The sequence below is a fragment of the Streptopelia decaocto genome (genome assembly GCF_964273445.1).
Source record: "Streptopelia decaocto genome assembly, chromosome: 3".
NCBI classification, from domain to species: Eukaryota; Metazoa; Chordata; class Aves; order Columbiformes; family Columbidae; genus Streptopelia; species Streptopelia decaocto.
This window is the reverse complement of record NC_138656.1, coordinates 84,825,062-84,841,345: the sequence shown is the minus strand read 5'-3', so window position 1 is coordinate 84,841,345 and position 16,284 is coordinate 84,825,062. Positions and strand designations below refer to the sequence as shown.

General features: G+C 43.5%; 1 protein-coding gene across 2 annotated transcripts; it reads left to right on the top strand.

The window, feature by feature from the left end:
* Positions 1–561: 561 nt before the first annotated feature.
* Positions 562–12,677, top strand: PRSS35 (serine protease 35). Of its 2 annotated transcripts, XM_082048858.1 has the most exons (3): positions 562–820; positions 2,130–2,310; positions 6,594–12,677. In XM_082048858.1, the coding sequence occupies exon 3, from the start codon at positions 6,609–6,611 to the stop codon at positions 7,848–7,850; it is 1,242 nt and encodes a 413-aa protein (XP_081904984.1). In that variant the 5' UTR covers positions 562–820; positions 2,130–2,310; positions 6,594–6,608; the 3' UTR covers positions 7,851–12,677. The 2 variants fall into 2 exon arrangements, with proteins under 2 accessions (XP_081904984.1, XP_081904983.1); XM_082048857.1 differs by lacking the exon at positions 2,130–2,310.
* The last annotated feature ends 3,607 nt before the right edge of the window (positions 12,678–16,284 follow it).

Genomic DNA, 16,284 nt, shown 5'->3' with positions numbered 1-16,284 from the left:
CGACCAGAAGGATACGCTTCTCACCTGGTCTCTGAGACCGTGAGGAGTGGGGCTAGGAAGGAGCGGAGCGCCCAAGAGGAGCGGGCCGGGGAGGCGGGGGCCGGGGCTCCCCTGAGGGACGCGGACAGGGAGGCGCGGGCATGCCGAGGGTTGGGAGAGTCCCACACTCCGCAGCCCCCGCAGCCGCAAGACCCATCCCGGCCCGAGGAGCCACCTGAGGAGCCGGGAGCCGCTCCCTGCCTCCTCCCGGAGCCCCACAGCAGGTCGCGAAGGAGCAGCCCTCCTCGCTGCCGCCGTCGCAGACGCCTGGCCCCGTCGTGCCCGGCAGCCCCGGCCCCACGCAGGTGGAGCGGTGCGGCGCCCTCCCGCCATTCCCCCCGGGACGGGGTCCCTCCGCCTCCCCGCTTGTCTCCGCCTTTCCCCCCGTCCCGGCAGCCTCTCCCGCCCCGTCCCGGCGCGGTCACCCCGGCTCTCCGCCCGGCGCCGGGAGGACGCTTCTCCCGGGGCGATGCGCCTCCCCGCCCCGCAGGCAGAGCCCCGTCTTCCCTTCCCATCCGAGGAGATACCGGGATCTGCCTCCTCGGCCCTCCCCCTCTTGCCCTCCCGGCCTCCTCCCTCTCGCCTTCTTTTTCTTTTCTTTTTTTTTTTTTTTTTCCTTTTTCCATCCCCTCCCCCGCCTGTGAAGACCTGGCTGCTCCCCCCGCCCCGTCCTCAGTAGCCGCGGGCGCTGGGCGGCGGGCGGGCGGCGCTGAGCGGAGCGGGGAGCCCGCGCCCCGGGGCTGTGGTCACTTTCCCCTCCGTTCGTCCTGCGGGGTGCCAGGTATGAAATAAACTCTTCCCGACGCCGGCCCTGGGTGGGAGAGGCTGGCCCGAGAGACCTGATCGGGGCCGCACTCGGTGGGAAGCCTGGGAGCTGGGGATGAGGGCTGAGGGTGGCCGCCCGTGAACAGGGCAGCTCGAGGCTGGGGACCGGGCAATCCAAGGTAACGTCCGTAAAGTGATTTTTTTTTTTTCAATGTCGTTCTTACTACACTAGTCGTTTTTAAAAAAATATGTGGCTGAGCGATGTCCGTGCCTTGGGCTTGGCAGCTGGAGGGTTTTGTATAAAGCTGCTGTCCCTTTAGCCTGATGGATATATTTTTGATAGGACTAGAACGTGACGCATTTATTTGGTCCTTTTTTTTTTCTTTCCCTTTTTTTTTTTTTTTTTTTAAAAGCTGCTTTCACAAGACGGCTAACGGGATGGCAGCAAGTGGCATATTTATTGGGCTTTCAGGGTTTTGTGTCTGTGCTGCGTCCTCTGCGGACAGCAGGCAAGGAGTCTCTTCACCCTTCAAAACAACCTCTCCTTTACTTCTGATTCATACCCTCAGCATTCGCGCTACCAGCTCCGCGCTCTTCTCCAATTGACACTAATTTCATCCAGATCCGTCACTGCTGGAAGTAGATTTATCTTGGAATGGCAAAAAAAGCTGTGCCAGGGTATTTAACTTGCAGGCTTAGGAGAAAGGGAACTCCTTTGGATCAGACGCGGAAAAGCAGAGCTTGCCGCGGAAAGCAGGACCGGGGGCGGCTCAAGAGCTGTAGGGTTACAGCCGTCCTCTCCCAATCCTCGGCCCGTTTCGGGAGAACCCTGGGCTTTAACGTGCCACTGCAGAAGAGCAGCCGGCAGTAACGGAACGGGCAGTGGAAAAGCGGCTATCCCAGCAAAGTATCCGCGTCGTTCCTCGGGCTGGTCCTTGACCGGTGCCCGCCCGCTCCCCTCCCGGGGGCCGCTCCGGCTGGCCGTGCTCGACGGCCGGAGCCGCTCAGCGGTGGAGCAGCGGCCGGGACGCGGCCTCTCCCTGCCGCCTCCCCCCGACCCGGAGGAGCGGAGGGACGAGCCCGGCGGCGGGAAAGGCTGGGAGGAGCAGGGGCTGCCGGGGACCAGCCCGGGACCCAGGGGACGGCAGGCAGAGGGTGAAGCCTCGCCGGCCGCCGTTGCCGGGCCACCGGCTGTCCGGGCGCGCCGCCCCGCGGCCGCGGCGGGGGCGGCCGGGAAAGGGAAAGCCCCGTCGGAGATGAAGCCACTGTCCCCACTGCCATTCATCCCACGCTTTCTTTGCTTCCCCCTGCGTGTGTGATTTCAGAAATGAGCTGCCACGTCTGCCGTGCAAAATTAAGTTCTTCTTCTGCCTACTGAAACTGCTTGAATGTTGTAAGAGCCAAGAGTCGCTGTGGGGTTTTCTATGTAAGTCAGAGGGGAGGATGAAATCAACGCACCAATATACAGAGTGAGTACAGCAGGAGGAGTGAAGGGGGAAGTGGCAGGTAAGGTTAGGGTAATGATTTCTTCTAACGAGTGTGTGATTTCCAAAATTTCTTCTCCATTTTCCTTTGTCAGAGAAGAACCATGAATTCCAACTTTCAGGCCACTTCAGGAAAAAGGCCAAAAGCAGTTAAAGGAGGTGGTTAGTGTAGCAGCTTCTAATATTTTATGGTCTGAAAATTGCATTTAAAATTATGTAAACTTAGTTTGAAATGTTCTGACTTTCCTACAATAAAAAGCAAACCCCAGAGCAGAGGCTGCACTGAACAGACCAAGATAAAATGCTGCCAGGTAGTTGGACACAACTTTTCTTCTGTCTGAACTACACTGCCATGTATATTCACTCTGAGGTAGCCTGAAGAGAAACATTCTAGTTCTCTTCAACTACAGGCCTTCCCCAGAGCATTTGAGATGCATTCTGGTGGATTAAGATAGGTCACACTGGCAAAATATTTGAAGGACATACTGAAAAGTTAGGACATGGGTAGGTTTTGTCCTGTGAATGCAGAGAGATTTGATGTTAGAAGCAAGAATTGAGAAGAACTTTTAATTGTATACATACGTCTGGCAGCTGGAATGCCAACAAACAGGGAGTCCTCACTGTTAACAGCTGGGTTTGGGAACTGAAGGAGAATTTCAACATTCTCATGGGGCTGGGGATCTGTCTCTCACTTTCTTGTTTCCATATTCTATCTTCTCTGAAGTAATTCATCCTACCATAAAAGCAGAGCTGGTTCAAGGGTTCTAATTAACGTAAGCCAACCCAAAATTTGTATGGGAAAGGAGTGAAGGAAAGGAGAGGGCAGAGCAGCTTAGGGTGTGGAGGAAGAGTGGAAAACAGCATGGTGGAAAGTGTGAGTAAGATGTTGAGATGTTTTTCTTGCTTCTAGCTTGTAGCCTTCACAGGACCTTTCCTCCTTCCCCTGGAGACTGTATCTTCTCTCCATTTCTCTCACCCTGCAAAGGTGTCTTTGCAGCCCTCTACACATTTCCATCCCCATTATCTGGCAAGAGAAACGCCTGTGTTCCCCCTTGCTGGCAACCTGAAATATGCCGTGGCTACTGCTGACATTGCTGGTGCTTGAAGTTGGCCTTGCTTAAACAGCAGAGGTCAGGTTAGTAAACAGAGCTTAAGTGCATGGCTGTAAATGATAAAGCTGCCTAGTAGGGCCACTGCTCTGGTCTGCAGTGAGAATTACCATTTTAATCAAATTCCTTGGCTTGGATTTCTTCCAGTTCTTCTGAAATGTATTTAGTTCATTACAAGCAACAAGTGGTTCATTATGATTGATGAAAATCTTGGCTTCTAAGACTGCTTTGGTAAATAGAGAGCACTTGAGTATAGTATTTCAAATGGGAGGCTCCAACGCATCTATTGAGGGTTATGAGTTTTATTTTTTTCCTTTTTAAAGAGAGCCATAGTGCTCCACCCATTTGCTTGCAGAAAATCACTGTATAAAGAAAAGTTAGTTTATGGGTCCATCTGGGAAGACTTCAGCCATCACAGTGGAATGATATCAACCCAGGGACCTCTAAGATTTTCTATATGAACTAGCAGTTAGTGAATGAACTTTCCTTAGGGCTCATAAAACTCAACTACAGAGAAATATCAAATGACCAAACCCCAAGGAAGGCTTGAGAAGTGGAGGAGTATTCTAGGAAAGAACATAGAAAAGGCATTCTCGAGCCTGACAGAAGATCTGGGTTTCTTAATACCTTGTAGCTGTTCAACAGCTATGTTAGAGCAAAGCAAATTTAAACCAGCTTTTCTGCATCAATTTTAGTTGAGGTGGACCTTTTGTCAGTTCAGAAACTCTATTCTTATATTCTCTCTAATAGTATTTCTTTATTTTGACACCTTATCATTTATCCATAGATATTTAATCATAATTTTTCTTCAAATTTATTACTAATTGAGGAATAACGAAAGCAATACTTTGAAGGTAACTTCATATATTAAAGTTAATGTTTATATATGTGCATTTCTGCTATACCAGTAACCTAAACTGGTATGGCCAACTGTTGACTATCTGCAAAATCTTGTGCCTGGGATGACTCTGCTCTTCTTTTAAAACCTTCAGATAGCTCTTAGTATGACTGCACACACCCCAGAGCTTAGTGCTGTGAGTCACTGTAAACTCCAGATGCTTTATGAAAGTCCATACATCTTCTCCAAAACCCAGGTTAGCTACTTCAAAGCCAGGGGGTGTATGTTTATACTGTATTGTAAAATGTATTTTATACATATCCAAGTGAGTAAATTCTGGGTGAAGGTTGGTGTTTCATGCAGGCAAAGGTGAAAAGCACCAAAAATTATACTAAAACAAAACCACCCTCTGAATTTGACATCAGAAGCGACAAGCTATGTTTGAACCGTAGTGCTTAGTGGTAATTGTTACCTCTTACAGACAAGAGCTATGTCTGTATGATGAAGATGCCTCAAAATTATAGGAGTTGTTGGTCCATTATACAGCTTTTGAAGTGATGTTACCACTCTTTTTTCCATGTTGCACACATACTCCTCTTTTTCATGCTAGATCTTTAGGTAGCTTGTAACCATGCTGTTTCAATGGATGGCAGTGCTCATATTATTCTAAACTAAGCTCAAGAAAAGGAAAGCAGTTATCTTTGCCCTGGTTTACACTGCTATTACAATGTAAACCAGAAAGCTTAACCACATACATATCCTTGAATTGCTTGGCTTTTAAAGTTTAATCATAGGCCCTTTTTTTTCACACAGCTGAGGTTTCCATGTAATTGGAATGAAGGACATGAGAACAAAGCACAGCTTTTCCAAGGACAGTGGCCAGTAGTTGGCTAATGCCACTGGCATCACTGCTGCCAAAGGAGAAAAATGGTATTTTCAGTCAGGTTTTGAGCTCTGAATCGAGACTTTTGGGTTCAGTTTCTGGCTCTGTCACAGTCTTCTAACAATTTTACATTCTTCCTGCATGTTTCCCAACTACAGATGGTAATAATACTGCTTTTCGTCTTTCCCATTTAAAGTATTAGCTCTTTGTGTGGCACATCACCTCATCTAGGTGGGGCTTTCCACTAGTGACCATAAGAAACAAACAGCACAGTTCCTGCAGCCTTTGTGGGATCCTGCTGGAAAAAGACGTGATGAGTCAGCAGACTTGCCCCTCCTACTTGGCTGGGCTTTCCTGCATGTATATAACCAGGAGACTCCTCTAGACCAGCAGCCTTCTACTTTCCTCACTCACCTGTCCCTTCCAACCATGGATTTTGAAATTCTTTGACATCCTGAGAGAGAACCAGACACCCACACATAGGAAATTAATGAGGTTTTGGCGGCCATGGCATACAGGGAGATACAAGGCAGGATCTGCAGGATAATGGTGCCTTTCAGAGCCGCAGAAGCTGAAAGCATTTATGATGAGAATTGTCACCTTGTTTAGGTGCCCAGGTTGCTCCATCTGTTACATCCAGACAACATAAACTTTGAAAAGGGCAAGAAGATCTTTCTAATTTGGGTCCTTGGGAGAGCAATTTGCAAAGTGGCATTTTTCATAGCAGGCAGATTCACAGGTCCTAGCTGGGTGAGTAATGCAGAAGTGTTGGTGACTTTTAGGTCACTTAAAGCTGCTACTTTTTGGCCATTAAATGAGAGACCACAATTGGTCTGTTTTCCTAAGGGTTCCTAAGTCTCAGGAGTGCAGCCTGTCTGTCCATCTCTGCCTGGATCCCAACTTTTGGATGTGACTTTTTAACATATTAGTAGTTTACAACCATGTTCTACCCAGAACCAGTGTCACAGAATCACAGAATACCAGGTTGCAAGGGACCCCAGTGATCATCTGGTCCAACCTTTACTGGCAAAAGCACAGTCTAGACAAGATGGCCTGGCACCCTGTCCAGCTGAATATTAAAAGTGTGCAATGTTGGGAAAAGCAGCTATAGAGAAGATAAGTGTAAAACATAATTACATTCCTACATGACTAATAAAACAAGGCTGCTGTACAGAATGGAATGACTCAGACTGCTGCCATGCTGAGGGAAAAGCAGGTAAAACTCAGCTGTTTCCACCTTCCAGTAGGTAGCTCAGCATGGATGTTGGCTGACTCATCTGCACCCAGCTTGCTAGAGACTGTTGAAAGCATCAAAGGCAATACAGGGAATATTTGAGGCATTTTAATTTTGAGAAGAATGCTAAATTCTGTTTCACTGATGTCAGTGCTAATATTGCATGATTGTACTTTGAAGATACTAAGATAACTGTGTGTATTTCCAATGTGTATTTTCAAATTTCTCTTTCTTGTTTTAGAAAAAAATAGATAAGATGGAGCACATGTTACTGCTATTCATATTTTGCATACCTATATTGGGTCTCACTAATGGAACAGAAACTGAACAAGATTTTACTTGGCACTTAAAGAAGATTCCCCAAATTGTGAGCAGAAGAACTTTCTCCCTTGACAGCCCTAAATTTGAAGCAAAACCCAAATTAGAGCTGAACAGTGTATGTGGAATTGAATGTCAAAGGAAATTGCCGGTGCCAAGCTTGTCTGACTTGAAGGACCTCTTATCCTATGAGACAGTTTTTGAAAATGGCACACGTACCCTGACCGAAGTGAATGTCCTTGGACCAGTACTTGACCCAGTTGGAAACACAACCACACAAAGGTCTCCGAGAAAGAAGAGGCAGATATATGGAACAGACAGCAGGTTCAGCATCTATGACAAGCGCTTTATGACCAACTTTCCGTTCAACACAGCTGTGAAGATCTCTACCGGCTGCAGTGGTGTTCTCATTTCTCCCAAGCACGTGCTAACAGCTGCCCACTGTCTGCACAATGGCAAGGATTATGTTAAGGGCAGCAAAAGGCTGAGGGTGGGCCTGATGAGGACAAAATCCAGAGGCGACGGCAGGAAGCGCAAAGGTGGTAAAAGAAGTAGGAGAGAAGTTTCTGCGGCCCAAGAGGACCCTGAAGTTGCCACAGGAAAGAGGCGGCGATCCAAAGGTGATGGGAGAAAGCAGAGGAGATCTGGGAGGAAGCAGGAGACCTCAGATGGCATGCCCTCCTTCCAGTGGACCAGGGTGAAGAGTACCCACATCCCGAAAGGCTGGTTTAAGGGTGTCTCTGGGGATATTGCCCTGGATTACGATTATGCTGTTCTGGAGCTCAAGCGTCCCCACAAAAGGAAATACATGGAGCTGGGAATCAGCCCGACAATCAAAATGATGCCTGGGAGTATGATCCACTTCTCAGGTTTTGACAATGATCGGTCTGGGCAGCTGGTCTATAGATTTTGTAGCATTTCTGATGAGTCCAATGATCTCTTTTATCAGTATTGTGATGCTGAGCCTGGCTCCACTGGATCTGGTGTCTATCTCCGTCTCAAGGAGCCAAACAAAAAGAAGTGGAAACGCAAGATCATTGCAGTTTTCTCTGGCCATCAGTGGGTGGATGTCAATGGTGAACAGCAGGATTACAATGTAGCAGTAAGAATTACTCCTCTCAAATATGCCCAGATTTGCTTCTGGATGCATGGGAATGATGAGACTTGCACACAGGGCTGAACCTGAACCCAAGTCGCTTAGCACCCGCATCACCGTAGAGCGAAAGTCTGCTGCAGCAGGTACTGGAAGAACATCACTCCAAGTCAGGATGTTTTTAAACTCAGAGCTCACTAGTAATGTAATAGTGACTTGAGGAACACTGAATTGCTGGCGGAGGGGTAGAATTGTCAAAAAAAATATTTCTAATTGCAATCAGCCCTAGATATGCACTTAAAATCCCAATATTTATATTATTTGCAATCGTGATAAATTCAAACCATTCACATCAGGAAAAAGATGAGTACACCTGTCTTTTTTTTTTTTTTTTTTTTTTTTCCAAGGGAAGGAGTGAAATATCTCAAACTGGTATTATTAAACAATATCTGTTTCTCCCAATGGATTTGCTTTTCTCAGGGTTCTGTTCCAACTCTTCAATGCAAGTTGTGCATACAGCACATTACTGTGTATGCGGCGTGATCCAGAGAACTGCATGAGAACAAGATATTATTTTGGCATTCTCTGAAGACCACAGCTCCATGATGAGAAGCAACAGTCTAGTTCATGCTTGTTAGTTTGGAAAACTTCCTCCTCTGGTGCTGCAGAAACACTTCCATGGAAATCCTGAATTTCTGTAGCAGAGGACCTTAAAGACAAGTTTCACTTCATTTCTCAGTAAAAACAGCAAGAAGAAATTAATGAACATAGAAGTTTCCATGTTTCCAAGAAGAAGAAACATCAGGACGTAATTTAATGCCCTTAAATCTTTTTTGAGAAGCTATATCTCTTAAACACATGCATTTGCGTACTAATTAGTATTTGGAGAGCTGTAGGTTTAGTTTCTAGTCAAATGTTTAGCTTTACCACTAGAAGAAGTCACTGACTTCTGAAGTGGCTATTTGACAATCATTTAGAGCTTCACAGATTTTTAGGGTGCTAACCATTTTTTTCGGGTTTTATAAATTACTTTTATAAGAGTTCAGCTTCATAGATAGGATAGTATGTATTAGGCTGGGAGTTGGAAAGTAATATTTTAGGTTGGCTTTATATGGTTTTACAAAATGGGTGGTTTTAATCACGTCATATTCAGACTCCACCTCAACAGGAGTTACAGGATTGAACTAAAAAATTCTGCCAACTAAATTATACCATCTTCTGAATGGTAGAATAACTGTCCTGTACATTGTAACAGATATCTTGTTTGGTATTAGCGATAGTTAACAAATAATTTCATTCAATAAGTTTGCTGAACCATGTATTTAATGAAAACACAAAGAGAGCTTACCTTTTACACACTTTTAAACACAAATCACCTTTTAAAAATTGTTGTTGACTGCTACACAAGTCTATATCTTTTATTTTATATCAAAATTTTGAAGCACACAGGATTGTTATGGTGCTACGTTAATCTGATAAGATAAAATGATACTGTGTATTTCCAATCATATACTTTGGGTTTCAATACTTTTATGATTATTCACTACCACAATACTTCATTCTTTTGATCATAAGTTTATGCTGACCAAAAGACATTTTCTTCCTGTGCTGAAGAAAAAAAATATAACAAGATTTTAAAACAGTATTTGTTTGTTGGTATCTTTAAAATATGCTTGTAATATCTTCTGATGAAATAAGATCATTTTAATAACCCACTTTTTTTGTAGATGAACGAAAGTATAAAACCTGACACTTTGAATGTGCAGGCAACTTCCTTGGTCATATTATTGCCAAAGCATAAAAATTCAAGACTTGCTTCCTTACCATAACTCTAACAATATTTCATTAATTGAAAGAGATGTCATTTTAAAAGATATTATTTCTTTTAATGTCAGCCTTTTCAGGGAACACTTTTCTTTCCCCTTTTTAAAATTTTGTGATATTGTGTGATTGCAGAAAACTAATAATAATTTTATAAGCTTAGAAACTAATGTCTAAGACTTTAAGGTTAATTATTTTTTATTGTTGTTAACGTCTCTACTAAGATGTATGGCTTTGCTGACAGTAATTTTAAATCACCTCAGTCCAGTGTTTAATACTCTCACACTATGCAATGAGCCTACAATATTCTTTAGCTGGCTCTGTAATGTTTTTCTTAAGTGCCTTTTTCCATAGTTACTGTGACAAATATGGTACCACATTGTTAATCTGATACAAGTCTACCTAGGTCCATAGATTTTGTTACAATTATTCTCATTGTTGATTTGGGTCCAAAACCATGGTAAGGTTTTGTTGAGTCTTATTTAGGTGTACTCCTTAGGAGCAGAAATATAACCTATTTCTGTGTTAGTTTGGGAATCAAGGACAAGGTAAGAATGAAAAGTTTTGACATCAGCTTTCAAATGGTCTTGTTATAATAATAATTCAGCATAAATACCTCAGCCACAACCTCAAGTTCTCATACCAGGCTTGCTGACAAATTTTTATCCTCAGAGGATAAGTATTAGATGCTCAGTGCCCTATTTTGTGGTACTAAGAGATTGGAGAGGCTGGCCAGAGCAACATAAAAATTAATCAAAACTATATATATATTCAAGCCTCTGTGTCTGAATGCACATGCACAAACACACACAAATATATAGGCTTGTAGAGCGTTTGCCATTTTGACTGGGTCAGCACCTTCAGACAAGGGAATGCAGGCATGAGAAAACCTGGACAAAATGTTATTCCTGTTGTATTTGCATGTTGGGCAACATTTCAGTCTACCACTTAGCCTAATAGAGAAGGAAATGCTCTGTGTAGGTGTTGTGGCTGCTTACTACAGGGACTTCTGAAATAGTTCAGAAATTGAGTGCTTAAACATTACCCCAGGAGGTCAATGTCTGGTATAGAGCTCTTGGTACCAGCCACTGCAAATGGGACAAGAATTTCTAAGCTGTGATCATCTCAGATTTCCTTAGAAAACTGCAGATGGTATCCAGTCATCTATGAGAAAATACAAGGAGTGGGCGTCCTCAGTAAGTAGATCAGCTCTGTTGTTGTCAAGGACACCAGCATCAAGGCTGGGTTTCCAGCCCAAGAAGGGGACAGAGCCCTTGTGTTGTTCCCCAAAGGATTTTTCCCTCTTTCAAGTGCCAGGCTGTACATCATTTTTTTGCATTAGTGCTAATGCTTTTCTGTAACAGTTGCTATAGTAGATCTTTTTCTTTAACTGTATTCCTGGCTTTAGGAGAAAAACAAACTCAGTCAAATCCCTTTTCTGCTAGGGGGCTACTGGCAATTTGTAAAGTTAACAAATAAGTCTTTCCCGGGCCAAAGATGAACCTCATATACAAACCATTAACACAGGCAGACCAGCGTCTGCAGGCATTTGTGCATGAGTTTGTGCATTTGGGGCTTTTAGACATATGATGGAAGTCAAGGGGATTATCTGCAATGTGAAAAATTAAATCTACCTTTGTATTATCTTAACAAAAGAAAAACACAATATTAGGTAGCAAAATTATTTCTGTTACATGAGTTATAGACTACCCGATACTTTTAAAAACTCCTCGACTCAGTTTATAATTTACCATCCAAATTTTGCAGATGCATGTGTCTGTATGGAGGATGAATCAGCACAGAATGTAGCTTAAGTAAAAAAATTGTTCGTTTGCATCTGGAGGAGAAAAGCAGCTGTGGAATTCCTCCTGTTCTGCTGATAAGGAATGACCTGGCAGCAAACAGCAATTAATACAGAAAGAGAGAGCAGGAGAAAAAGATGGTATAGAAGAGCAGGAAGATGGAGGTGGTATGAAAGGGATAAAGAAAGTGTGAAAAGTAACAGATGAAATGGCTGCAAGGTAGCAGGGGGACCTATTGTCAGAAAAAGCAGGCAGCTGATAAAGGAATAACAGTAGAAATTAAGATGTAAAAACCACAAGTTACATGAACAGTCTCCTTTCACTGTTAAAGTCAAGGCTGTTCTTCCCAGCCAAGCGCATCAAGGAAAGGGCTGTGAGAAGGTTCAGGTTTTGGTAGGTACAACTGTCAGGCAGGGGTTTTGACCCTGGTCTATAATCCCTGCCCCAAATTACAGGGATTATGCTTGTGCTTGTTTAGGGTCCTTGGGAAGCAACAGATCCATGTCCTGGCCAAAAGGCTTATCAGTGTGAACTCCCCAGCACTGCGGGTCACCAAGGGTGGGGTGGGTGAAGGGGCTTTATTTCACTTGAAAGTTTCTCAAACCTGAACGTTTGTTGGGATTTCTGTAAAGGCTGTTCCACATTGGAAAACAAAACAAAACAAATGAGCAAACCAACAAAGAGAGAAAAACAACAAACCAAACAACAAACCTCACAACAAACAAACAAACAAACAGAAACAACAAACAAAAAATCTCAGACTTGAAGCATTTAAATGTTGGGTCTATTTTTTGCATGTACATACAAATTCTAGGGAACAATTTATTTCAAATATCTTCTGTTTGTGTTTGGTATCTTTGTAGAAATTTAATCAACTGCTTCTAATTCTAAAGCAAAGAATCTTGCAGATACTTCTGTTTACAAATTCCTGGATTAAAGAATGAATGGGAAAAAAAAATAATATTGTTAAATTGAAAGCTTAAAACTACACACTAATCTCAAAGGATTTGGAAGTACATTTGGAAGTATATTTGAGTCCCTGTTGCACCAGCCTTTTTCTCCAAGTGTGTCATAGCATTTAGCTTAAAAGCCTCCAGAGGTATCTTTGATGATTCTTTAATGTTCTTAACTTCTTAAAGACTGACAGAAAACTTCAAAAATGTGTTTTTATATTATTTTTAACTGCACAAAATGACAACTCATTTGGGAAAATAAATGCAAACCTTTGCTATATTGAGACATTATACAATGCACATACTATGTGAATAAATATTTTCTGTTGTTTTCCTTTTCCTCTGTCATGATGTAGTTTGTTAGCTACGGCAGTGTTGCACAAACTCCTTTCTGTAAATGCTTGTAAAAGGTTATCAGTGAATCATCTGGGACATGGTCTTACAAGATATTAATGTTTCTTTAAATTTGTTCTGCGAAAAAAACCTCCTTGTCTACTCCTGTCTTCCAAATAATTACTCCATGAGCAAATTTGATGGGTAAAAAAAAAAATTGATTCAGCAAGGAAATGACTCACAGACTGTGCCACAACTTATTAATTCTGAAATAAGTAATTGGTTCTGTTTCTGCTATTAGCTATTGTTGTATTTTCTACCCCAGAGAGCTGTTGAACCAGGCCAAATTAGAAGTCTGTAAAATATTATAATCTTGGTTCTCAGCATTATCTTAGCTCTGTACCCTTGAAGCTGGTGCTGATTTCATCACTGACAGTAAAAGGAGAGATTTTTGGCAAGGATAAGAGCTGCTGGAAATCTTTAATGGAAAGTTTAGAAATGATTACAGCAGTGATTAACGGTGTGTCTAATACAATCGATATTTAAGAGGGGTCTGGCAAGGGCTTCCCCTCCAGCTCTGGTGGTCCTTAATGGGCCATATGGGCCACAGGGGAATAAAGATCAACAGCTTCATCACCCAGACCAAAGTCCATGTGGGGCTGGCAACGGGATCTAAATTTTTTCGTTGTTGTAGTTTACCTTTTGCCACCTTCTGGAAGAATGTCTTAGTGCCTGAAAAATTATTCTCAGCCCCTACCCAGTGGACACAAACAGAAGCCCAGGGGTGACAGTGTTGTCCCCTTCAGGCTGCTCACAAGCTACTGGTTGCTTCTGTGGAAGATGCGTTCCAAGATGTGCTGTGGGTCTCACATTCCCATGGGCCCTGGGGGACTTGAACTGGCACCCCATGCAAGCATATTTTCAGCCCTAAAGCATACTGATACAGCCCAGTCCCTTGTCATACTTCCAGTTCCCATAATCTTTAACAAATGCTCAAAAAGCCTTCACTAAATAACAGCAACTCAAATCCACCAAAGAAGTGGAATCTTATGTTGGTTATTATGCAGGTTTTCCTGAAGAACTGTTCGTTCCTCCTGCTTGGAATATTTCTCTGAGCCTTGATAAAGGCTAACACATCAGCTGTTGTTGCTAAGAAAGAAGATCAGATATACTGGAAAAGCTATACAAATATTTCAGAAAGATTGTGCCTCTTGGCAATTATCTATGCACCATAATTATTGCAGTTGCTATGGCTCTACTTCTTTTCCATGTGAAAGAGTTTGAAAACATTGGAGGAAACCACATTGGGCTGTTTTTCAGACAAATTACTCAGCTGCCCTTTGGCTGCAGTGACAGCACTCTCCCACCCCTCCCCCTCCAGTCTAATTTCCAGCTTTATGGATTAAATGCTGGTTTCAGTTTTGCTTAGTGAAAGATGAAAACAGCCAGGGGACAGCACATGGCAAAGGACCTTTTATGGCCATACCTCTCTGGGGCATTTTGGAGCAGGTTGGGCCTCAAGGGAGAAGAGGATATGAGAAGGCAAAGGTGAAGACCGTGGTCACTCCCAAAAAATGCCTTACTGAATGGAAGAAAACATAATTTACATTTTTCCTACAGTGAAAGGCCACCCTAGTTTTTACATTCCTTTGCTTTCTCTTGAATGATTAACTCATCAGCTAAATATTGTTGACTCTTGTACAGGAGTGAAACATCCTGCTTGGTGGTGGGGATACAACATGTCCTCAAATGCCAGTAGGGGTTTCCCCTCACACACACACACACACGCACACACACACGCACACACACACGCACACACGCACACACACACGCACACACGCACACACACACACAGAGTTTTTCTGCCATGCTTATCTATGCAGGCTCTGGCTGCATTCCAGAGCTGCGGTGAGCTACATGATAAAAGAACAACCAGTTGCTGGTGGTTTAACCAACATCTTCCCACAGGGACAGGGATTTGTTTTGTTACCAAACTCCTGCTGCTTATTGTGAGTTTGAGCGCAGACCTGCTCTTCTTAAATGGTGGACATGAACAGAGGCTTCCAGGTACGTGGCCACTGACATTTTATTGTTTTATACATTTTGCTGTATTCATCCATGGAGTATGTATGGAGTCATTTTTAATAATGGTGGGTTGAAATGGTAAGCTCCAGTAATCAAACACTGCATCCCTTTCTCCTCTCATTTACAATGGTGAACCTTAGAGGGAACTTTGACCTACTGCATAACACATGTATTTATTTGTCATAGAGCATTATACACTAGGCACTTATGATCTGTAAACAGGTTTCTTTCTTTTAGAAGGAAATAAAAAGCAAGCCAATCCTCAAAAGGGAAAATAGTTTTGACAGTGTTCAGTTTAGATATGATACTTTATTGCCTATAAATTAATCTGTTACAACAGTGCTTATATGACTGATGTGCTTGAGTTATTCACTTCTTGCTTATTGATTTTTCCTTACTGGTTGGGACTAAATAAAGTCAGACATCTGTGCAATGACCAATGTGAGGTTAGTTTTCTGTCCATACTGTGAAAACAGTGTCCACAAGATTAAAAAAAAAAGTACAGCTGCCACTAATTGCATTTTACTACCTTTAAACTGGTAGAAAATTGTCTTAATGGGATTACAACTTTAGAAGTAGTTTGGGCTCAGTTATTTTGATGTACAAATCCATGGTACACCACATGCACACACACAAGGAGAGGCAGCTTTAAACTCATCTTCAGCTTGAAGGCTCTGCAGAGATTGCATTAGTTATTTCCAGCTACAAGCATAAAAGAAAGGCCACAGAGTGTGTGTGCATTTCTTCTCAATTCACCCATCACCTTTGCATCCTTCACATTAATGACACCAGCCTTGCCCCCACTCTATGCTTTATGCATTGATCATCAGGCTAATGAAGCACCTTTTCTTGATTTCCTTTTGCATATTGGAAGGTTTACAAACAGACCACTTTGAACTTGTCAATGTGCTTTTTTCACATTAGTCCTATCCCTAGGAATTGTTTTTCGTGCCTTTGACTCTTAGGACAACTATTTTTATAGTGGGGAAAAGTTCTGGCTCCCCCTGTTCCAGTAATGTATGGAACTGATGCTGCTGCTCCCCTCCAGGACAGCTGGGAAACATGTGCCTCAGTCCTGCAGGCAACAAACTCCATCAGTTCCCTGTTCACTTCTGGGTGCTGCTTCAGACTGCTTCCCTTAGTCTTCCAAGAGATTTACATCAGGCATGCACACAGCTGAGGGATGAAAGTGACTGGGGAACCCATCCCAGCTCCACTGCAGAGACTCTGGAGGAAATGCAGCCAGGGCAGGTCCAGACACCCTCCTCCCAATATTCCCGTCACTGATGTACAGGCTCAGACGTCTCTCGTCCTGCGAATCTTGTGCTACACCTCTTCCACCACACACAGCACATCCTCCCATCCCATCCCATCCCATCCCATCCCATCCCATCCCATCCCATCCCATCCCATCCCCTCCCCTCCCTCTGGGAAAGAGAGCTCCTCGACTGCATGGAACAGTGCCAACCAGGGCCCCAGCCAGGAGCTGTGCCTATGGGGGGTTCCCTGCAGGGCTCACCTTGGCTC

Bases quoted from the DNA above. Each gene is read 5' to 3' on its own strand.
- PRSS35 (XM_082048857.1), top strand. From the start codon at position 6,609: ATGGAGCACATGTTACTGCTATTCATATTTTGCATACCTATATTGGGT.